This window comes from Netta rufina, assembly GCF_964035555.1.
Source record: "Netta rufina genome assembly, chromosome: 4".
Lineage (NCBI taxonomy): Eukaryota > Metazoa > Chordata > Aves > Anseriformes > Anatidae > Netta > Netta rufina.
In genome coordinates, this window is record NC_140127.1 from 18352899 (window position 1) to 18378064 (window position 25166).

The 25166-nt window shown below is 37.5% G+C and overlaps 1 protein-coding gene across 2 annotated transcripts in view; it reads right to left on the reverse strand.

Annotated features, from left to right (window-relative positions):
• MTUS1 (microtubule associated scaffold protein 1) overlaps nucleotides 1–25166 on the reverse strand; it is a 121089-nt gene that overhangs the window by 58398 nt on the left and 37525 nt on the right. For both annotated transcript variants that reach the window (XM_084286260.1, XM_084286259.1), the window contains exons 4-7: nucleotides 13235–13417; nucleotides 8648–8782; nucleotides 6525–6629; nucleotides 5219–5266 (exon numbers count right to left, since the gene is read on the reverse strand). In XM_084286260.1, coding sequence (XP_084142386.1) covers nucleotides 5219–5266; nucleotides 6525–6629; nucleotides 8648–8782; nucleotides 13235–13417 — 471 coding nt within the window. The remainder of the gene's footprint in view (nucleotides 1–5218; nucleotides 5267–6524; nucleotides 6630–8647; nucleotides 8783–13234; nucleotides 13418–25166) is intronic.

A 25166-nucleotide genomic window follows, 5' to 3' on the forward strand; every position in this document is an offset into this window, starting at 1 on the left:
TCTGGAAAACTTCTGGGATGTTCTGTTGTAGAGAGGGATGACAAAAATGACAAAAATAGACAAACCCAACTTACTTACAAGAGCTGAAGCTTTTAACACAAGAGACTGAAATTGCAGTTTCAACTCATCTGTACCGAAATTCCTGGTTGGAACTAGTCAGAGATGTTAGTTCTGCAATGTGCAAGACATTGAGCAATGCCCTCCCTGCTCTGCCCAGTGTTAACAGGCACTTAAACACTGTTTTTTCATACCCAGAGTCCTTTAAGTATTAGACTGTCTACCAGTTAAGAAATAACCTTCCTCCTGGTTTTAGCCTCACTGTAGAAGGTGCCTGGTTTATCCACGTGCAGAAGAGGAAAGAATTTCCCAATGTTTAAGATACTTACATATCAAAGTACTTCCTGAATTATTTTTAACATAATTTACTTCCAATGCCCAGAGAACAGAATTAGAAGGCACTGAAAGAAGGCTGAATTGATTCAAGAACAGAAGTTTTACTTCATACCAAAATTCCAGACTACCACAGAATTTTTAATGGATACATGAAACTTAATTGGTGGCAGCACTGCAATAAGGTTAACTTTGTTATAAACTCTCATATAGAGCTGTACAACATTCTCAGATATTTTTAAAATTTTTATTTGTTGTCTTTTAAAGCAAGATAAGACCTTTGGATTATTTATATATATACATACACTATATATGTGTATATATATATATATAAATAGACATTCTTCTTAAAGTGGAGATCAATTTCACATTTAATAACCTTGCACCTGCAAAGTTAGGTACTCAACAACAACAAAAAAAAAAATCTATATTTTCAAGCATTGTTATCAGCATTGTTTCTAATGTTATACAGCTGGAAAATTGCATTGAAAGCAAACACTAAGATAAAGCCAAAGATAGCCACTCAAAGTGCTGAGACAAGCGGCTTGCTCTGTCTTCTGCATGTTTTGCTCACCACTTTGTGACCTATGCTACAACTGCCCCCAACAGCACTATTCTTCCTGACTTGTTTCTAACTCAGACAAGTTTCCCAATCTTACTCTATGGTGCTCTATGACCAACCACACGAGCAGTGTTCACAAATGCATCAAGGTCTTTTTGAGTTTCCAAACAACTCTTTGCACAGTTTTTTCCTACAAACTGCAAAAGCTTTTCTTCAAAGAAAGAAAAAACAAAGACAAAAATACACCACACCAAGAAAGCCCTTCCAATCAGAGGAGAAACAAAGGAGAAAGGTCTAATAAGCTGCTTGACAGGACAGTAGTGTCTCACTGCGTGACATGCCACTACCACACTGAAGACTACCAATAGCAAACTAGATGAAAACAGTCACTGAAGACCTAAGTATGTGACATTCGTAACAACATTCATCAGCTCTCAGGTGTAATCCTCCCATTTTTTAAAGAAAATTTACACATTTTCATATAGTATCACAACACGTTTTAAGATCTTCAAGCTTTTGTTTTGCTTGTGGGGTTGTTTTTTTGTTGTTGCTGCTGTTCTTATAAAAGCACAGGCAGAGTGTGACCTAGATTAATCCCTTGTTTTCCAGACACCGAAAGCTCAAGCACTTTGAAGGTAACTGATTCTACCAAGGAATCTACAGGATGAGAAGAAACAGATGTTTACCTTCTGTTTTCTCTGGGTTTCAACAGGGCATGAAAGAAAGAGGTGTTAAATAAACCCCCAAAAGTATCCCTCTATAAACTTTTGTTTGAACTAGAGCATTTTGTTAGTAAAAACATCCTATCTCACTGTAAAAATTTCAGTGAGAAGCCAGCAGACACCTTTAACAGCCTGTTTAAAGAGACACTATTGTGAGCTGTTACAACCATACCAGCACTATTACTTTTACAATAAGCCATCTAACTGAAGCCATTTCACCTCTTTGTTACATTTCTCACAGATTATTAAACTAAAACTAGCAACCTTTTAACCTCTTAAGAGAGTAAGAAAACAGAATACTGTATTTCCTGATAGAGCACGTATGTTTTTTGGATGAAGCTGCTTTGGTTTTCATGGCTTCTCTAGCCTTCTTTAACAACTGGTTGTAATGCATACTGGAAAGATATGACCTAAATCATACTGTTCTTACCTGATAATATGTTATGGTATATCCAAAAACTGTCCCAGCTTTCCTGACAACATTGCTCTGCCACAAGCATAAGTGTCCCCTGCTATCCATAGTACACCACATGTCCCTTTCACAGTCACTCAACACCAGGATAAAGGTCCCCAATGAGAATTTGTATGCTTGACCTTTGGAACTGCCAAAACAGGTATTTGTTTTGTAAAAAAAGGATCACTATACTGTACTTTATCTTTAACCCTCAGTCAAGAAGGGGTATTACAGATTTAAATACTCACTGTGTATATACACTGCACTGTAAGATAGTGCATAGGTGCTAGAGGTGGGTCACTTTCCACGGGGAGGCCAAAGAGAAATAAATGAAAGAGTACTAACCAAAAGCATTTTAGAGGAAGTTGCACATCTAGTTCAAAATTACACCTCATGAAAGGTAACTGGTTTTCTCATAATCACATTAAGGCATTGCAGGAAGGATACAAGTACATTCCGACATGTAGTTAGCAAGTTAAGAAGTAACAAAACATATTTTGTGCAATAAGTTAGTTTTTTCTTAGCAGTAAAGACATTGTTGTAACCAGTAAACCATAAAACTTGTAGAAATGCCTTGATCCACTGGAAGATCATCAATGAAAAATGCCAAGGTCAGAAAAAGAAGCCTTATGAATGCTTTAACACACACACAAAAAAAAAGTAATGAACAGCTGCAAATACGTAAGTCTCCAGTTCTGCAGACATACCAACAGTACACTGTCTCACTTTGTCAAGTGTATTCTGGTTTTAAGTCATTGCTTTAAGTGAATGGAAAATGGTTAGAGCAGAGTCAGAGAACAGATATCATATCATAGAAATGTCTGCTATTATTTCATTCCTGAAGTGATGCTAGAAGCAACATTAACTACTGAGCTAGACAATTAATGCATTAATAAGGTAATTAATTCCTTCTCCCTCCCCCCAAGTCCCACTGCAAGTTACATTTCTGACACTTCAGGCAGAGCATGTGTGCAAGAAATAGAAGTGAGGTACAACTGCCTCATTGAACAAGCCTAAAACTGTAGAGTTAACTAACTAGTTAACAACAAAATAAGAGAACGAAAGCTTTAACTATATATAATCATTAGAACAAAGCACTACTATAATATCAAGGCAACGAAGAGAAGAAGAAAATACTGAGCCCCATTCTACATGGTACCAGCTGGCATTATTGCAGTTCATTTATAAAAAAAAAAAAAAAAAAAAAAAAAAAAAAAAAAAAAAAAGATCATTTGTCTTTTCTTCAAGTTTAAGACATCATACCAGAGAACATCCAAACAGCCAAACAATATTTTTATTGTATTGCTAAAAAACTATCTGCAAATGTGAAGATGAGAAAAAAAGAAGTCTTTCTTAAAACAGTGAATTACTCTATCAGAAAGCTCGCATGTGTAAATGGAACATTATACTAATGCTCTGTATAAGTTAAAAAGCTATTAACTCAAAAGTCTAACATACCACCCAATTTTGGAAGCTGATTCAGTACAGGAAACAGGTTTCTTAAGACAAATACTGAAATGCAGGTATTTGACTGGCAAAAATAAGATGCTAAAGAATTTGTTAAAGAATCACTCTAAGTGTTATGGCCAATTTGGAGTTATAGCCACATTTTTATGGCAGCAAATATACTTCAAAGATACACAGCCACATTCTTTATTAGCTTGGAAAAGATGAATCACAAGATAGAAATATGTTAAACTTGCAAAAAGGGTGGGGAAGCACTAAGTACTTTAATGCATGGAAAGTGAGGGTGCCATGCTAGATTTAGAGGAAAACAATTACATTTAAATTTCTAGTTTATACTTTATTGCTTATCACAAATTCCCCTGATCCAACTAATTAAGGCATTATGTTCCTAGCAGTATCACTCTACAATTTTATATAAAAAAAAGTCATATAAGCTCATGCAATACTGTCAGCTTACACCTAAACTAACATTAGTTCAGGAAAATATAAATTAAATCAACAAACAGAGCATGTTTTATGCTACATCTAATACTTGTATAAGTGAAGACCTGATTTATGACAGCAAATCTTGAGCAAAGCACTCAGTCACGATTGATATGCAGACACAACACACACAAAAGAGCAGGAGGCAAAGCATTAGACTCGTGTTATGAGTGCAGGAAATTAAAAACATACTGCCACAGTACCCAAGTGACAGGTCAGAACTGTTTTACTCAGCAATTCCAGACTCAAATTCATAACATCTGGTTGGCTACAGCACCTCTTTCACAAAGACATCTGCTATTCACTCAAGGGACACAGGGCTTCCCAGTGATCCTCAGTATCTTTCAAAGAGGGCTTTTCAGTAATTAAAAGCGGTTTTTAATTCAGCAAGTATGCACTGATTCTTAGGAATCTAAATTAGGCTTCTAACCCTCCTGAAAAAGACCTGGAAATTCCTGTGAATAGAAACCTCATCTGAAGACCCTTCTGTCTCCTGGCAGAGACTAACTAGCACCAGGTGCCCTGACTGGCATAAACAAGGAAAACAAACCCAATATGAAGTCCTTAAAAACACTGCCAGATTTTGGAATACCATCTGCCACAATCCATTGCCATTCCTCCCTTGCCATACATGCAGACACACAAACTAACAAGTTTGGATAATTTCATCTTCAAGCATAGTCTACAGTGACAGAAATACAAAGACAGCTGACACTGAAAGGGTAGCTACCACAAACCTTCCAGAAAAACCTGTTATTCTGCATGACTCTTCTATTTATTTATTTTAAAGCCATAACACATGAGCTTTAATCATTACTTACTTCAACGTGGTTAAACAGTAAAAACTACATCTAAGTTTCATTGCCATACTTCTTATTGTTACTGTTAAAACCTCCTTATGCTTCACTGGAAAACAAATAGAACAGACTACGTACTCCAAGTGCTGGGTAACCTGAAGACATCAACTAGAAAAAAAACAAGGCTTCTCTCTGTACTCCTTGAATCCAAAATCGATGAAAGTTCACAGAAGTTCTGTTGCAAAGCCGTCTTTCCGAGAAAGGAAACAATACAGTAATCTAACATATAAACCTAATTTAAGTTCCACTACAGAGTACGTATAAATACTTTCAGAATACTCACCAGAACCAAAAGACGACAGGCTTTGGTGTCTATTTCTTCCAGGAGTACCTATGATGTTCAGAAAAGAAAGCAGAATTACACTTCAAGCCAGTAAAGGGGAGCAAATCTTTTGAGATTCTTTCCACGTAACCTCCTGCAGTTTCAGTTACTTCCTTGTGATGGCTGATAGCACGTTTGACAGAAAGATTTGGCATTATAAGGTTAACCTATCTGGAAAATGGATGATGAATTCCTATTAACATTTTTTTTTTTCCATTACAATTATCACACTTCATTTAAGCCAGGTAGCACTGTTTCATTTTACTCATTCATATAGCATAGTAGAGTGATTAATAAGTAATAGAAGAAAACAAATATTATCTGTACCATTATCATTTTAACTTTTTTTTTTTTTACAGTCATACACTTCATTTATTTTATTTGCATAGAGCAGCTATAAATAAATTGGTAGCTCTTAAATGTGCTACCAATCAAGTCAGATAGAAATGAAAACAGAGAAGGTTAATCTACCCTTACTGTATTGTTTCAGAGTCATGTGAAAGCTGATCTAAGAACCTCATCATTTTGAATGATATGAATTAAATGAAAGCACTTTTTGCTAGTTGTAAGTGCAGAAGTAATGAGCAGAAGTTTATAGAAGGTCTGTTTACAACACCTATCAGGTTGAGCTTTCTTCACGCTTCAGAAATAGTGTGTGATCCCACAGCAAGTATACCAATAATGAATGATCTGCTCTGTAGCACAATTGTAATTGTTTCCCTTCACCTCAAACATACAAATCAAACTTTGCTCCCAAACTGAAAATTCTGTGTTATGGAAATTTTCAGAGAAATCAGATCTATTCTTTTGATTCACTCTGGTAGTTAATTACGCATTTCAAATAAAAATTAAAATAAAGCAAACACCTGATACATAAATGGAAAGTCAAGTACATGTTACCCTAAATAGCCAAAGCTGATCAGCAAGCTCTCACAAGCAAGCTTAAACAAAAGCTTGGGAAAGCTAGCCTGAGATTCGTCTTGCAAGTATACAATTTTATAAAGCAGGTTTTGTAAAAGCATTTAACCGATGTTATCAAGTGCACCAAGTCCTCACGGGATACAAGTTTCAAGCAGACATGAAGTGTCCTGACTTTTACCCATGGATAAACAAGTATCTAAGAAACACTTTGCAGAGCCAGTCTCCAATCCTGTGAGCTACAGGTGAAGACAGCAGACTATCTTAATTACTCTGAAAAGCTGTAGAGCATAGCCACTCTTTTTCAAGACAGAGGGATTCAAGAATGTAAATGAAAAATTTACTTTACCCAACAGCTGATTGCCTCTAGCCTCGCTGAATTTCCTTGCTGGGTGCAATGGCCCGGGTGATTTTGTTATGGATTGGCTTAAGGCAGCAGACCTCACCTTGGCTCCTAGAAGTAGAGGTTTAGATCAGGTTTAAAAGTACAGCTATGACGGTAAGTAAAGACATGCCTACCAGCACATATTTACAGTTCAATACCAGATGCACAAGTCCACTTGTGCACCACAAATACAAAAAGAGACATTATCTAGAAAATTTAGTTACATTTTAGAATTGTTTTTACCAGAACTCACCGTGGAGGAAATAAAAGATAATTTCAATAAAGCTTGTAAGTAGAAGAAAAGGTCAATTTCAACTTAGCACTAAGATCAAATTACCTAAGTCTCAGAACAGCAACAAATACAACTCAGGTACATAAAAGTTGGCTGAAAGGGACTTCTGGAGCTAGCTAGCCGCCTCCAAATCAGAGCAGGGTCACCACCAAGGCAAGGTCAGCTGGCCATGTCTAGCTTTGTCTTGAAAGCCTCCAGAAATGGAGACTCTACGGCCTTGCTGACAACCTGCTCTTGTACTATACAATCCTCCTCATAATTTCCTTCCCCAAAGGGACAGTCTTCTGCTCCACAATTTATGTTTATTTCTTATTGCTACATCATCTGGTACTCCCGAGAAGAGTTTGGCATCATCTTTGCAACTGTTCAAGAAATTGCAGACTATTGCAATACCTTCCCTTACTCTTCTTTTTGCTTGACTGAAGAAGCCTAACTCCTCCAAACTCTCCTCACAGCTGATGTGCTCTGAGACTCTATCTTCCCAAGTCTCTTGTTTCCAAATAGCCTTTGTGAAATGGGGAAGCCCCAAAACACAGAGCAGTCCAGGTGGACTTCACCAGTGCCAAGTTGAGGGAGAACACCAACTTCTGGCCACACTGCTGCTGCAGGTGCTGAAGGCATGCTTCTAGCACCCAGGTCACTGAAGAGGTTGAACAATGCATAATTGCATTGCAGATACTGGGCCTGACAAAAAAGACAGCTTGTCAGGCAGCCATATAATTCTTGTTTGTTTCAGTGATACACAGTTTCTGGCAGGGTCTGTTTCTTTTCATTGTTTACCATTTTAAAGTATGTCATTACAGCATGACATTTGGCCAGCTTAAAACTTAAGCCTAAAGCAGAAGCATAGTATTTAATTAGGTTTATCCAATTACAATAACCAGTACACCACAAAGATGGTCAGAAGCAAGCTGATTATAACTAGGATTTAAGAGAGAGAGAGCACAAGCTTATTTATCTCCTCCCTTTACGTCTTCAATTTTGGTCAGAGAATGAGTTGTCAACTGCTCTTTGTGGCTTGACTTGGAAAAGCACTGAGCCAGGGCTGCTCTATCAGCCAACAAACAGCCACATTTAAACTAAGTTTCCTTTAGCATAAGATGAAGAAGCACAATTGCCTTTTCTCCACCACAAAAGAGAGCAGACATCTAGTTCCCCTCAGTCAGTCAGAAGAATATCAAGAAAAAGCATCACAGAGAAATGTTTGTGTGATTCTTCCCTTCAAATAGTGTGACAATGCCATCCAGACAAGATACATTATCCAGGAATACCTCATTTAAAGTGCTAACCCTATCCGTTTTCTGTTCCAAAAGGGGCAAAGATCATCTAAAGTCTGCATGATGAAAAGGACAACAATGCATTGAAGATAAATTCTAAGTATGTCTACCCTGCAGGTCAGCAGCAGCTACAGAGCCTGTGCCTGAGCTTTGTGACAGAAAAAAAAAGCCACTAGAACAATGTAAAACCCAAGTGATGACATGTACAACATAACAAAGTGCATTTAGTCTCCATGCAAAACAGACATACTGCTCCTGAGTAAGTCCATACGGCAGTGCAGACCTTCTCTTTTGCCTTACATACCCAATCAATTACAGTTCAAAGGACATTCTAGCCTTCCTATGAGATCTTACAAAACTTATGGCCCCACTGGTGTGATCTTACTTCCTCACAGCATCTGCCCAGAACACTGCTTATTAAAATAAGCATTGCTTCAGTACACAGCCAAGTGCAAAAGGTAAGGTACCACAACAGTGGTAACTCCAGTTTCACTCTAGTTACAAACAGATCCAGATACCTTTTGGAGGTGTTTTTAATGAGTGTAATCTAGGTCTTGGTACTGCTTTCAAAGAGACAGGTCCAGAAGCACCATTCTGGCAGGCTGGTTTTGAAGGCCATTCTCCATTCTTGATGATGATCGTGGCACTTGTAGCTACAACACAGAATGGCAGAGAATTTGCTCTAGGCAGTATCTACCTTGTGGAAAATTAAATCATAAAGTAAGCCTGTTTTACTTTCAGGCTAAAGTTACAAGAAACACAAGCTAGAATAAAAATATTACGAACGCTTCTGCTACAGTTGATCAGTCTGTACAGAAGATATCAGGTTAGTCTCAAGACATTACAAATATTTCTTTGAACAGGGCATACAGCTTTGAACTTAGCAAAAGAGGTGGGCATATGCAAAAGAATATTGATCAAGGAACACAAACAGAAGCCTAAGTATGCTGTATAAAGCAAATGCAGAACACATTTCAGTTTGAGTAAACCAAGAAAGAATATCAGCAGTATGTGAAGCCATTTTTTTAAAAAACAAAAGTCAAATTAAAAACTCAGACAGCTGTCTCAAGCAACATCTTTCCTTGTTTTCTGTCCTTTGTGTAAAGAGCTCTGTTTCAGTGATATCATGTATGCACCACAAGCACTCCTGCCATCCTCCTTGTGAGGAACTAAAAATGGGTGAGCCCAACTCCGTTCAGCAGCTGCCAAAAAAAATTTTAAGAAGGGTTCCTGTAGTCTGCATTTGTAAGAGTCACCTCCTCAGTGACAGCAAGCCTCAGATGATGATCCCCCAACACCAACTTTTCTTTGGAGAGAGGAGTACAAGTCACACAGAAAAAAAAAAATCTCCACACAAAAAGGGGCACACTGACCCAAACAGAAAGAATAGGACAATAACCAATTTGTACCTCAGGTCAAAATCATGTTTCCAACTAAGAGGGTGGATGCTGCACAAGACATTTTATTCCATTTCAGAGGAACCTGGGAGAGGTTTGGTTTAGTGTCACAATGAAAACTTAGTTGAAAAAAGAAAACTGAAACTTGGGGAGAGTCAATGCATGCTTTTAGTATTGCAGCAAAAAAGACAAAAAGACTTCTGAAGTACTGATTGAGTATACTTTGGTTCAGCTACTCAAAAAATAGGTATACTGAGATTAAAAGCAAGAAGCTCACATCACATTTACCAGAGAATAAGCAAAAACTAACTCACGTTGGAATAGTTTGTCACACCATTGCTTTTTTCACAGGTCAGTTGGGAGCAGAAGGGGTGCGTGTTGAAAAAGGGGTTCATACAATACCGCATTTTACCTCGTATTTTAAAGAGGCTGATTTTAAGGTAATGAGAACTACATATCTAGTATTGTTCATCAAAAGATGGAACAGCCTTGAGATTATTTAAATGTCAATTTAAATACACTAGCATAAACGGTATAATTAACTGCTTCAGAAAAGTGCTTCTTGGCCAGGAATTAATACATCTACATCAGAAGGAAGGACAGAGCTGCTTTTTCTTCCCCTTTGAGAAAGGGTCTCCTTCTGAAAGCACAAAAGCCAAACATTTGCAAAAGAAATTTATTTATACACAAGGAACAATTTGCATAATACATCAATGCTGCAGTTACTTTAGTAAGCTCTGACCCTGACCTACATCAGATGATTCAAACTAACTTGTTCTAGGAAAGCATCAGCTCTGAAACAGTCCTCAACTTTTCTGTGAGTTTCTAAAAATCTAGGATTTTTGCTCAGAGTTCACTGCAAGCAGTTAAATACTGCCTATAAACTGCTGTGCTATTTTTCAATAATCACTTCAGGGGTAAGAGCACTCCTGGTGCAGGACCACTTATGCTCTGCTTGTTGTATTAGAAGCTCCGGAGTCACCTAAAAAGAGCTAAGAGCAGGAAAAAAAGAGGGAGACTTGCAAAGTTTGATTATTATATGACTCAAAGATGGTTTCTCATAGAATTAGCAGTAGTTATTGCAATCTTGATGAAATACTGACGGACTTGAAACGGTCTCGTTTAAGAGTTAAGAGCTAAAGGGTTTAAACACTCACTATCAGAATTTTAATGAAGTATTGGCAATATGGAAATGAAGCTCAAGGTCAATTGCTAGGATCAGCTTTTTTAACTTCTGAAATACTACTTCCTTTGTATGTAATTATTCTAATGCAATTCAAGTTTGAATTCTTGCTCAACCTCAGAGTTTAAACATTTCAGTATGTTCAATCATAATATTTTCAGCTCACGACTAAAGCCAAGCTTGTTAAAAACACATTTTTGAGGTTCCAACTGACAGCTTGAATGCAAAATATGCTTTTAATATCAAGAAAACTTCAAATTTCATTATTTCTAAATTTCTCAGACAGTAAGAGTCTCTCTGGAGAGAAAGAATCATAAAACTCAAGTGATCGGTAGACAAAAGAAACTAATGCTGCCACAGGAAACAACCAATCCAAGGACATCCCATAACAAAGGGCTAGGCTGACACAGCAGGAGGAACATGCTCTTTTCTAAGTTTCTTCCTGCTAACAAGAGGCAAACTCCTTAATCAAAACAAGCGAAAGGAGTTTGTCAATTTAATGTAGTCGTGAGGACCACAATAGTTTGTTAGGAATTTCATTACATTCACAGAATAAATCTTCCATCCCAATCTTTGTGTCTTCTGCCAATCTAATAAAACCACTTTAGTTTTTATGAACACAGACTTTTTTTCTGACATTATTGCATAGTAGACTAAATGAAAGACTAGGAAAAAAAAAAAAAAAGGAACAGCACTGTACATAAAACATTAGGGTAAAAAGTAAACTTACTCTCTCTACAGTTTGATTCAAAGTCATATAAACTTCTAGCATATGAATCTAATGTAACCCAAATTCATTATCCTCACAAAAACTGTCTATCAAACTTAAATCATTCTTATGAATTTCAGCAATTTAACCAAAGAAAGTCATCTCAGGGAAAAAACATCAGCAAATTAAAACATGTCACACATCTACCAACATCCGTAAAACAGATTACATGCTTTAAAAGAGAAATAAAAAGAAACACAACCTACTTCTCTTCCCAGTAAACGAGGCTAACAAAGGAATAATACAAAAGCTGTAAGATCCCACTACCAGCAGTGTCAGTAAGGTAATATCATAGTGGCTTCCTGAATCGGTCGGTGGTGTTAGTGTAGAATTGATGAAAATATCGGGAGAAAAATTAGTTTCTGTGCAACTGCGGAGTCCTCCTGGTATAGTCATTTAAAAAGAATCAAAGCAAGCTTGAAGCCAAGAAGACTGCAGCCATGTTCAACCTCTCATATTGCTGTTGCTTGCTCTTCGTGAATCAGAGTGGAAAAAATTGTAAGCTTCGAGGCGGTGGACAAAACAGATTAAACCAGCTAGCAAATCACTCTAAATAAGGAGCCATCAGTTTGGATGCTTAATCTGCATACATTTCTTTGTTATGAAGCAATGACCCTTTCCTTTGTTACATGAGAGAGTAAAATGAAGAAAGGACAAAGCTGCTTGGGAATTCCAGATACAGTTCTACAATTGAACAGCAGCAAAAGTCAACATGGCTGTCAGGGCAACAGAACCAGCCTGATGACAGAAAAACATGCAGTGCATATTTTATTACAGATACTCGTTCCTTTGAGGAATAAGTTAGCTTTTCATTTTTAATGAAGACACTTGAGGGAAAAAAAGAACACAAGAAAATTTTGTTGTTACATATGCATGCATGCATGCGCATACATAAACTGCAGTTGTATGTTAAAGCACAAGGTTTTTTTTCCAGTCCATCGAAGACAGATTTCAAAGACAGCTGGCACAAAGGAAATGCCTTTGCCCAGTCTCCAAGATGAAACAGATGATGCAATAGTAACAGAATATTTGAACGTGCTCATTTGAATATGTCTAGCTGGGAATACTGATACGTCTGACAGAATTAATTGTGTGTTATTTCCTTCACATTTTTACCCTGTAACTCCCACAACAGCTGTTACTGACCCTAGATAGAGCTTCAAACTAAAGATAGTTCTTTTCTTTTTTCTCCCCAGTTTTGATCAAGACAGATTTGCTTCAGGTCATAAAGCAGTGCTTACAGTTCCAATAAAAATGATAAATGCCATTCAAAGTTATATGTTCTAACAGCAATTTCACTTACCTGCTTTTGATCTCATCTTCACGTTTTGTCCTAGAACTCTAGAAGCAGATATGATCTAGCTCAACAAGAGTGTTTAGTATAAAACAAACCTGTAATGTGCTGTTCCAAATATTCTGACAAGTAGAAACTATATGTAAATACAAGGAAACTTCCACTCAGGAACACCTGCTAGTTTTGTGACATTTCATGGTGGAAGAAGAGCTGTACTGATATCTCTATTCAACAAATAAAAATCCAAGGCTCAAAGTTCCTTCAGATGACATGTCTGCAGAAGGAAAGTTGTAAGCTAAGGGGCAAAAAGAGTAAGGTCTAGAAGTAATAAGAAGTAAGAAGTAAATGGAAGAAGCAAATAGAAGTAAGATGAGAATTAATTCAGGATTTCTTTCAATGGGATTTTTCAACGCAGTTATTGCTGGGTAACAATTATAACTCATTACACTGACAGATACTTACAATTACTGCTGAAAAGACTTCTCTCACTCTGAGTGCTGCTGAGCGATGAGATGCTAGGTGTCCTCTCCAGCACTGATCTTTTGACAGGCACTTTAGATTTGGGTAGAGGTTTACTAGAGCTAGCCCAGAAGGCTGAAGAATTTTTCATGGAGACATGCTTCTCTCTTGGTGAAGATCCTACACCTGTCAGGGGGAAGGAGTTGGGGGGAGAGGTGAGAAGAACAAAAAACAAAACTGCAAAGAAGCTTAAGCAGTTGCCTCTTCTACATATATGCCTACAAAAAGAAATATTTATGTATATTAAAAATTATATGCAAAGAAGACATAATTAATCCATATTTACATAGTAAATAAAAGCAATGCCTTCTAGTTTTTAAGCTCCTTCACAGAATCACAAAACTGTAGGGGTTGGAAGGGACCTCTGGACATTATCTGATTCAACCCCCCTGACAAGCAGGGTCAACTAGAGCATGTTGTATAGGACAGCATCTAGGTGGGTTTTGAGCATCTCCAAAGAAGGAGACTACACAACCTCCCTGGGCAACCTCTCCCAGTGCTCTGTCACCCTATTTCCTTGAGAAAAAAAATAAAATGCTATAAATCAGCAAAACTGTTCTAAAGACATAAGAATTCAATTTTACCTGCATGTTCAGCTCAGGACTAAATCAAATTCTATATAGATTGGCCTTCAAGGTTGACATTTTCATGCACATAAAAGTTTTTCTTGCATTCACGTTGAACATACACCTCTGTGTACTATGGTTAGCTGTACTGGCAATCCCATAAAATATTATTTCTGGCTCAAAGATGATCGAAGAAAGATTCTTTTGTTTCTTTCCACCCCCAAACATAGAAATGATTTTTTCCCCTTTGACAGAGCACTGTCAGAGTGCTAAAAGATAGTTTGCTTTACTAGAGTATCGGATTGTGCTGTATGCACATAAATATACTTTAAAACCGACTAGTTCTGCAAAACTAGTTGAACAGCACTCCCTGGAACCAAGTTCTCAATGGCCAACTGCTGCAGACACATTTTTGCATTAATTGCTGTTTGCATTTTAGCTCTTGAATACAAATGCCCAATAGCTAAATTAATCAACCTATTTAAGTTGAGAAGTGTGCCATCTTCAGACAGGAGCTGGCTTTTGTACTACTAACGAACTGAACTGAAATTTTCTTCCTGAAAGTGTAGCTGATTTATTTCACTTCATTTATTCCTGAAAAGCATACACCCAGACTGAAACTACAAAGGTCCAAAAGAAATTATGTATACACAGGCTTGTCTTGCAAGCACTGAGTTGACTAATACCGGCTCTGACTTAAAATTTAGATGCCAATGTCTTTATATAGTACTCCAAATAACCATGGAAAAGCTGTCATAGTTCTTGTACAGAAACAAGAACAGAGACAAGACAGACAGACTTAAGTATTATTCATATACAAAAATCTAATATACAAAATATCTTGACTTCTGACATTATTGCCATTTTCAAGTTTGACAGACATAGCTCATCTTACTCAAGAAGAGATTATTACAGCATTTCAGGTCTTACTTTGAATACTCAATCTTCTCTTTAAATACAATACTCTTTCCTTTATTCTTGCCACTATAACCCTATTTCAATTATGCTTAAACTATGAGACAGAGTTGAAACATGACAAAATTAGCTAGTAATTCCACTTTATTCAACATCAGTTTTGCTACAGAGACTCTACTCTTGAACACCAATGATTAAGAAACCATCAGTTTGCACCAAGACCTAGAAAGAGTGGCACGAAGGGGATTACAAGAAGATTTAGGCAACAGAAGCACTTACGCCTAATGTCTGCATTTCAACAGTAGGTGGTGTGACAGGATTAGGTAACGTCTGGAAACATCCTCTGTCAAGTACACAAAAGGCTGAACAGCACCAGTAAAGGAAGATGCACCCGTACTATCCCCTGCTGTTCCACCCAGTAATAAAGAGAGAAACCCTATCTACAATATAGGCTAAAGATACAATAAGATCTTATGTGATACCGGTCACTGAGAAGGACAGACAAGCATCAGTGAGTCATTAAACATGCTTTACACCAGACCTCCCTTAAGATCTGCACTTCTACTACTTGTTTGGCGTTACTATGAAGAACTGTGATGCGGTATATGGCTTTAGCCACAGTAGCCTGGTATTAAATATGAGACAAAATTATCAGCCATATTCTAGAATTCCGTGTAATTTATTACAAAAGACATTTGATTACATCCAATTTGCCACAGAGCATCCAACCCTTTTTGATGCTATGAGCACAGCATGAACCTTGAGCTCACCCTCACGGAAGTCACCTCTGAACCAGCGCTCCAGGCAACAACTCTGAAATCATTCATTTGATGAAAAAATAAACATACAATTAAAAAATAAACCATTTCACTACATCACAGAACAAGTCTGACAGCTTTCAAACTTTGCACAGAAACAGCAGCTTATTCCATTAATGGATCAACATACCAGAAAACTAACTAATCCAGTCCCGTCAAAAATTCCTTTTCTAAATAGCCTCTTAGTGAAATAAGGTAAAAATTAAACTACACAACCAATCCCTCCTGACTGTCACCACCCCTAAAACAAAACAAACACAAAAAGGCTGCTGCACAAACATTGCAGGTTAGGTTTGTCTGACTCCAATATGTTAAAGGTTTACATTTTTACATTTGTACCTTTTGGAAGAAATGCTGCTGCTAAGCTGCATTTTATGGTTTAAAGGTGAGGGCGGCATGCCCAATTGCTATAGTGACAGGCTCTAAATTCATCCACTTCAAAAGACACAGGAAAGAAATCCTGTTTTCTGTACAGTGATTTTCACTCAAGAGGGATAGAGGCAAGCATGTGAGAATGCTCAGTCTCCTCCTGTACAGCATGTTCCATATATAAAAAATGATTTCCAGCCAGCTCAGCTTCTTTGCTGAAGCTGGAATGTGGCAGTGCTCTAAACCAGCTGTGAACTCAAACGCCTTCAAGTGAGCACAGCCAGCTCTACGATGTCCAGCTTCAGAAGCAAGTCAAACAGACGACCTTTGTTTTCTCCTTGGTTTTGCTGCTTGTTGCTTTCCTATAAGGCTTCTGTTAAAATAAGTACTCAAGCACACAAATACATTTTTCAAAAGCTGTCCTTGAAGAATTTAAGTCATGACACAAGATCATTTAGCAGTTACTCTAGGTGTTATTTCAAACTATAACAATGTTTTTAAGAAAGTAGCTTAAAAAGTACCATTCCCTAAGCAAGGAGTAGCACAGAATTAAATGAAAAGGTTTTGAAGATGAAGACAGTAAGATATGGTTTATAAACAGAAGTACTGGAAACACACACAAAAGCAGGATATTTAGTGAACCGTTATGATAAAGACAACAAGCAGTATCATCAAAGTAGCTGGCTTTCATCAGTTATTTAATCTAGTCATTGAAGTAGAACACTAAAAATATCACATTCCTCTACAGTGAAATAATAAACTGGCAATTCTTTAGAAAAAAAAAATCTCTACGCAACAACTACGTGATATCAAGTATGGTAAAGTGGTTTTGTACTAGAATGGAAATAAGCAAGGAACATAGCCCATTTTTCAAGTAGTTCTGAAATTTGATTTCACATCTTTACTCAAATAGCAATGCTCTCATATGAATCCTACATAGGTGGTTATTGTTCAGAATAAATTAAGACTTCCTTTAAATAGTGCTGGAGCCTAAAAAAAATCACGTCAAGAAAATGAACACATGCTTGTAGTGAGTAGCTTGGGACAACAGTCACAACAGGCAGATTTTAAAGGTAAATATGCATTTACCAGTTCTGAGATTTAGTATTCACTGTTTCAAACCATACTGACCCATCTCAGATCCGTAACTGAGCATACAGCAGATAGCATTCAGGGAGCTATGTGACACTTGGAAATGAATGGTCAGAAGCCTTTCCCAAACAGAAACTTAAGGCAGACTTAGTTCACAACAGGTTTTCAGAGGGTTTTTCTTTTTGCTTTTGTTTTTTAATGCTAAAGCTGATAACATCAGTCAGTTCTGGGTTTTCATTGCCATATTATCTAAATACATTAAATTTTAGACTTTTGTCTTATGCTTTTCTGACTTTTCTTCTACAAGTATAAAAATCCAGAGAGGTCCATTTCAAAAGTGCTAAACACTTCAGCTTTCAAAAATTATTTTATGCTTAATAAACTTAAACAGTTTAAGTCTATGGTACAAGTGTTTTGCAAAGCAAGGGGAATAAATCTTTAAGAGAACACTATTTTTTGGGGTGTCTATCGATAGGCACAAATAAATCATGCAAAGACAAATTGGACTTTGCTGTTGTTTCCATTGCAGTAGACTGATCTTTAGATAGATATAAGAGTGTTTGTGATTTTTTTGAACACTGCAAAGTAGCAGCAACAGCTGTAAGATTCATCAGCCATTCAGCAATATTAGTTATATTGTTATACACCAGTCAGTGTTCCTTTGAGGAATAAAAGCTAGTTATAGCGTACTTTAGTAGTGTAGCGTATTTTCTACTGGTAGAAATATCTTTTTAGTTCTCTCCCCCTTTGAAAGCATCAAGCTACTACAGAAAGAGAAGGTAGAAGACAGCTATGTTATATGGCTAGTAATACTGCAGCTGCTAAACACAAACACGAAGACAGGGAATGTTAAGTTCGTGCTAGGTCTTCAAATATTTATATTAGAGAGATTTATTTGTTTAGGGGATAACAACTGATCAGAGAACAGTTCACACATTAAGGCAAGACCCACTTCCCTATCTGATGTAGACTCCCACAGTGTTGTTCCCTCCATCGCTAATCACCAGGAATGTGCTCCTTTTTGGCACAGATACCAATGAGCCAGAAACAAGTTTGTGCCAAAACCAAAACTGGGCTGCCAGCAGTCACATGGGTATTCACATGTTTCTCCCCTTGCAGCCCAAAAATCTCAGAGTGAAACTGAAAAGCAATCCTTAGTGCTGTAAAGCATTTTGCTGTTGTTAACTGATAATAAAACCAATCCTTTTCACCCTCTCAAGCACTTCACAACTTCAGAATTGTTTGCCATCTCACTACCTGCTATACTCACTCAATTTTAGTTTTTTTTAGGTTTTATTTTTATAGACTAAACTAGAGAAGACCCACTAAAGACCATATCCATGCAGTTGCACTGTCATCTCTTATAACCACAGGCAAAACCAGCCTCCAAACAGTTCATTTTATGCCAGCTTCCAAAGGCAACTGTATGGTGGTGGCAAGACTTGCCCATTTCAGCTGTACCAGGAGACTGCCGTAAGTTGTTTGCATCCCAATTTAAGCAAAAAACAAACAACTAGCAGTTTTTGGAAATTTTCATCTGTTTAGTAGTAATGGGCACAGGGAAGAGTCAAAGCAATATAATACGAAGAAATCTGAGCCAAAAGAAAGCCACCAACCACAACGAATCATGCTTTTCATTATTTTCCTTCTGTCTGTATCATAAACCCCTTAGTGTTATGCACCAAACATTTGTTGATAATTTACAACTTCTATTGCAGGAATTACATAGTACATACCTTGCATGAGAACGAACCTCACTGCAGCAAAATGTAAATACAATTTTCTTCAGGATGACAAGGATTTCTGTTTCTTTCCTCCTTTACCCCACCCAGAGAGAATTCAGAACTAACCAGTAAAGGTGAAGAATTATTTGAAGACACCTCAGCATGTCCTCGCAAGTAAATGACTAGGTACCTAGAAATTCCCCTGCAGGGAACTGGTGCACACCTTACTCCTAGAGGAGAATATTCTTATAGATACATACATATTTCTGACAGCCTTCACATGTGGACTGGTAGTATCAGTCTCTGCAGGTATGATCATGTTTCTCGCTACAGGTATAACTCATTAAAATCCCAACGTGGCTAGTCACAAGTTATGTGTAAAAAGCCTGGGAACTTATGTGAAAACTTAACTCCTTATGTATGGTCACTCTGGCACCAGAAACAAAGCTGACAAGAAGAAATGCTCCCTTTTGAATCTTGAAGTTAACAGATGTGTAATGCATTCAACAGAATACTGGAAATATCAATCTTTGGAATAAAGATCATTTAAGTTTACCCTCAAAATTTGCCATCACTTCTTCTCCTGCTCCCCAAAACAAACAAACCTCAAAGCACCATCTCTAGGACTACTAAGCCAGAAATAAATCAGTCAACTTGTTTGTAAGTTATTTGTTGTAACGGGTCCCACATTACTTCAAAGCCAAAAAAACCTTCTGTTTCTGCTCATTTCTCATAAACCATTTGACTTAAAACTAGGAAATAACAAAATGGGTGTTTTTATGCTGAATCCTATATAAGGCTTATAAAGTATTAATAACATTTACTGCACAGTAAGAGAGCACCTTGTTCATGAAATATAAGGAAATGAAATAAATACAGAAATTATAGCAAGCTTTTCCACTAGTGTACATAGTCAAAACTAAAGGAAATCGATTGTGTGTACTTCAGATTACATCATTTTACGTCTCTTTTTGGGCCTCAAAATGAGAACCAACCATTCTGTACATGAACAACCAACACTTGCAGCAGAGGCTTAGAGATCAATACTGGTGTGAGGATATACGCTGCATCGGGCAGCTTCCAGCAAACCATTCCTGTTGAGGATGATCAGGAATGGAGGGCAAAGTGGAAAGGAAACAGTAGAAAAGCCCACCTCAAGCAATGGGATTACAAAAGGCAGGAATCTTGCAGGTATTACCTTCTAAGCCCTCACAACTAATGCTGCTTCCTAACCTCTCATACATTGATCAGCTGGAAAAGGTCCCTTCAAGTCCATTAAAGTTTTCAGCCACTTTATACTGAAAATTAGTAGATAGCTGGTTAATGAGATGTAGTCACCATGCAGCAGGACTCTCTGGGCGAAGATGACCAAAGACTATTATTATAGACAAGATTTCTCTATCAAACCAGATACCTTCTTCCCCACATCACTTACAGAAGAGTAAGCTCAAAGAAAAGGAACAAGCAGAATGGCTCTGAGAAGTCACCTGCTCAGTTTGTGAAAAAACACAAGGCAGGTCATGTCATTTAGAAGCCTGCTATAGACAAACCAAGTTTCTCCCCATGGACATGTCACGGCGTTGTCCTTCCAGCAGCAAGGATTCCCCAAGATCCCCTCTGTTAGCAGGCTCTGGCTGGATAACACTGAGCTCAGACAGAGGCAAGCTTCACGTGATATTACAGACACATCTTATACTCCACAGAAACCCATATATTAGTTTCCCCCTTCCCACACTTTCAAAGGAGGATATGGGAGTTTTAAGTTCATTTTACACAGACTTTAATTACCATAATGGAGCACCACACATATTAAAGAAAGAAGAAGGGACCAATTAAACTGGACAAATGATGATCTTGTTCAAGCTAGTGTACAGGGAACCTGCTTTTAAGATCCATAAAAAGAGGCTGACTGTTTGGAGGCGGGAGGATGGAGGGAAGCATAAAGAAAGAGTGGCTGTAGCCACATCTTAAATGTTATTTGCAGATTTACTCATGGAAAGTATATGGATACCTTTACAGGTTAACTCCCCAGTACCAGCATTTTGAGAAAGTCCCAAGGGTTTCAGGGCAGAGAACCTGGAAGTTATGTTTGCTTTTTAAAATATTTTGTTTCCCCTTGGAAGCATGTCAATACAACTTCAAGTCAGATGGTAGATAGCAGGAACGATAAAGCTGAAAAGTAATTTGCAGTAACTATGTTTTGTTTATTTCCTGGTTCAGTGTCAGAAAAGAAATTCAGGGACTGCGGGAATGCTTTCTGAAACTAAGTTGTTTCGGTTCTGCCTCGCTAGTATTGTGAAAGGCTATACCAAAAAGTTCTGAATTACCAAGTTCATATCCATGTTGCCAGCTGCATAAAAAACCACTGAAGCCATTTGGTTTCAATTTTCTATATGAAAAGCTCTGCTTTGTGCAATAAATGGCAGCAGTCTTAATGTGTTATAGCCTGTTCTAGTTTTAACTTGGAAGCTTCTCTGAATTACACATCTAAGTGTAAGATCAAGCCAAAAATTCAATAGAAGGAATTTAGTAATTATAAAGTAATAAGCAAATCAGTATTTCAAAGTATCACTAAAACTTTCTGTGGTTTAATGCGACTTAAGTACTTTTGCTATAGCACACGGGGAATTATTTTCTCTACTTGCAGCACTTCAGAAAATCTTTCAGGATGACCAACTTTTCAGAAGGACTCATTTGTCCAAGATCTTCAAGGAAAAATAGAATTCACAATGTTGAGCTTCTCTTTACCCAAGCTTTCATTATGCTAGTTAAATGCTATGAAAAGCAAGAGGAGAAAGAGAAGCAGCAAGAGAGGAAGAAGCAGTAGCACTGGCTTACATCCATGCAAAAGATAACTAAACAACAGGACAATAGTTCTGCTAATCAGAACCGACATAAAATCAGAGAAAAAACAGTACCTAAAGCATCAGAAATAAATGTCAGATCACAACCTACACTTTAGAAAAGTAGACAAAAGAATTTGGTTACAACGGTGATTTACACATCTTTCATTCATTTCTGGAATGGAAGTCTAACAGTAAATGGAAAAATACTTCTGATATCCCCAAATAGTTCCAATTATGCATAAGGCGTGACAAAGCTCTCATAGCTAAGACATCAACAACAACGTAAGGTTTCATACAATGGGAAATAATTGAAAGCCATGTAATAATTACAAGGAAGAAATACAGGTGAAGAAAATCAGAATATGTGCAGGTAAAGCTCCATTCCTTTACAAACTTGCTGGTCGATGTAGTCAGCGCTATGAGAATAAAATGCAGTGCTAGACATTTATGCTTTAGGTCTAGAACTCAGACTGTCACAGCGCTTCACATGCATTTGCTCACAGCAGCTGGCAGTACAATTTGAAGTGACCTTCCATGGGACACCAAAGCTCCTTGGCTTCTCCAGTCTCCCCAGACCTCTCTTCAAGTCAAAGACAGACCTAACTTTTCCCAAACCCTACTACCCCGACTATTAGTGGGATATTACTCTACCACTGTGGTGGTTATGGATATCCAATTAGAAGGCTGTGTGCTTTTGCTGGGAATGAAAACAATAGTTGCTTTCATTTCTGGCTGATTCAAAGTCCTAAATGAAGGCTCCGAAATTACCCACGCCCTCCAGTAAGAACCAAGGGACTCCAACACTTCATTCTGTGTCTTCAATTTTTGTATGTGTTTTTACCAACAGAAACAAGAACCAATTTCTAATTCATCAAAGATTTAAAATTCTGGTCAAGATGCACTAATATGGGTGAACAGTAGTCATCAACCATTTTGGAAAATGTCATTAAAATTATTTCTAGCTTAATGTGCTCTTCAAATAACCCCCAAAATATATAATGCTTGGAACATGAGTTTTCCCCTCTGTCTCCTGTCCGGGAAAGGATCAGGGAATTTCTCTAGAACATGTTTCCTACTGGTTTACTATGCTACCTCCAAAAGGTTCATTTTATTCACAAGTGGAAAAAAATACTAAAATGTCAATTCCTGCCAAGTAAGGAGGATCTTATAATTGGCATATTACAGGTGGCATTTTTTTCTTTTATTTCTTGGTAGTAAGGGAGTTTCCTGCTTCCCAGTCAAAATGACAATCTATTGCTCACAAGCTCTTTATTATTCTGAGAATAATACACACAAATACATTTTGGACAGACTGACTGCTACTCTCCCCCACCATAAATGTGAGATGACATGTGAGATACAGGTGAGCTACACCATCACTTCTCTTGTTCAAAGCATTCCATGGACTCACTACAGAGCACATTTTCCTGCCCAGCTATCCAAATACACCCAGCAACTGGTTAAGAATTAGCTGAACCAAGTTGCTAGGATTCATACATTTAAGACTCAACTTGACAAACTCCAGAACAACCTTGTCTGAATTCAGTGCCAACCCAGTTACAGGCAGTGGAAGCTGTGCTAGGTGACCTCCAGAAGTCCTTTCCATCCTGGATTTAGCTAGCCTGGCTATAGCCTGAAGAAAGCCTGACAGCAAACAACTGCAAAGCTACAGAACAAGTTATTTATCTGTGCTGCTGAAACATTACCAAGGTACAAGTTTAATACTAAAGTGTTCAAATAGCTTGAACTTGGATAAATCGTTATTCCCTACATCAAGCTAAACTAACAGGGAATTGTTTCATTTACAAGCTACCTCTTGGCCACAGTAAGTGTCTGTATGGTTTTACATCAAAAAAATTAAAAAATGAATGGAGGTACACATCTGTGGGCAGGGTTTCACCTGAAAGGTATCTTGAAAAGCCTGATCACCTGAAAGGCCTGGTAACACAGCAGAGCTTTGATAGCAAAACCAAGCAATTCTTTTCTCTCCTCATCCATACTTCCCACACCGCTGCTTGCCTCATTTGATTTCTACCAGTACCATGTTTACCAGAAAGCAAGGAAAAACATTTAAGAATTTTACAAGGGAAGTTTCCGTGACATGGCAAGTTAACCTGATCCAATTTAATGCATCAAATCCAACTTTGCAGCACCAAAACACAGCATGAGCAAAATTAAGGACGATACGTGCTATGAGCTGTGAGCATTGGCAGGGGGATAGGAAAGAATATCAAAGAAAAATTACCATCATGAGCAACACTGAGGTTCCAGTCTTTTCTGATCATAATGCACAAGTCTGAAATATTGTAGTGCTGCTTCATGCTTTCATCTTAACGAGACAGTTTCCAACAGGAAAAACTTGGAAGGTACTCTACTGAATACTGCAATTCTAAGATACAGTGAGCTATAGAGAGACATTCTTTAGCTAATGAAACTCGGGGAGAAAAAGTTTTCATTACCAATAGCACAAGTCCCCCCTTCATTAAAAAATAAACAGGTGTACTTTCAGAAGCAGAAGTCATACTTAAAACCAGCCGTTCTTCACATATTTACATGTACAGCAATGGTGTCATAAAGCTGCTCTGGATTAACAACCTAAGGGACAAAAATATACCTATACCCATCTCATTTCTTCTAATACTATGGTTACAGATAGAACTATAAACTGAGATTCTAAGAGTGGCCACAAGTCTTCCAAAAACTCGGTGACTTACAGGTACCTAGCTCACTAAGCAAATCCTTCACATCAGCAAGGCTTAAATCAGAGAATGAACTAAATCCACTTTGTTTGAGAGACTTACCCCATAAAGTACGACAGATACAGATTTTATCACATTTCACCACCTGTATGTAATTAAGGGGAGTATTTTGGACTCTTGTATAATCTTGGATTGGGTGGGTAAAAAACAGGTTTTGCTGGGTATAGCTGGGTGTGCACACTTTTCAAATTACAGTGTCTTGTAGTGTATTCATTTATAGCTAGGCTACCTTTGCAATTAGATATATTGCCACACTTGGTTTTTTTAAAAAGCACATAATTTACAAGAGCATTTCTGAATCTCTACAGTGCAATTACAGAATGTAGTTTGCAGTCACCAGATCTGAACAGCAGCCTACAGAGTAATTTTGATATTTTTTCCCACCTCAGTATAAATCAGTCTGAGCTTAATTGGAGACTACTGTTTGAGCTGCTAATCACGTTCTACCCTTCCTAGAAACTGTACAGATACTTTGTCCAACCTAATTTTGATAAATGTTACATCCTGAAATAGGGCTTCTTCCCCTTGGAATAGCATACAGTTGCTTATTGTAAAAGCTTTGTGCCTGAGCTCTATATTATCTCCTTTTCACTTTCATAGCTTTTGAGGAATTTCAGTTGTACTTCCACTAAGTTTTGGTATATAAACAAACTACAAATAATGTTTAAATACTGTTTCTTCTAATAGAACCACACACCCCTAAACACACTCCTTAAAAGATGAGATTTTAAGATGATTAGGTAGAACCTACCTTTCTTTTAAGCCTCAAAGCAGCAATTTAGATAG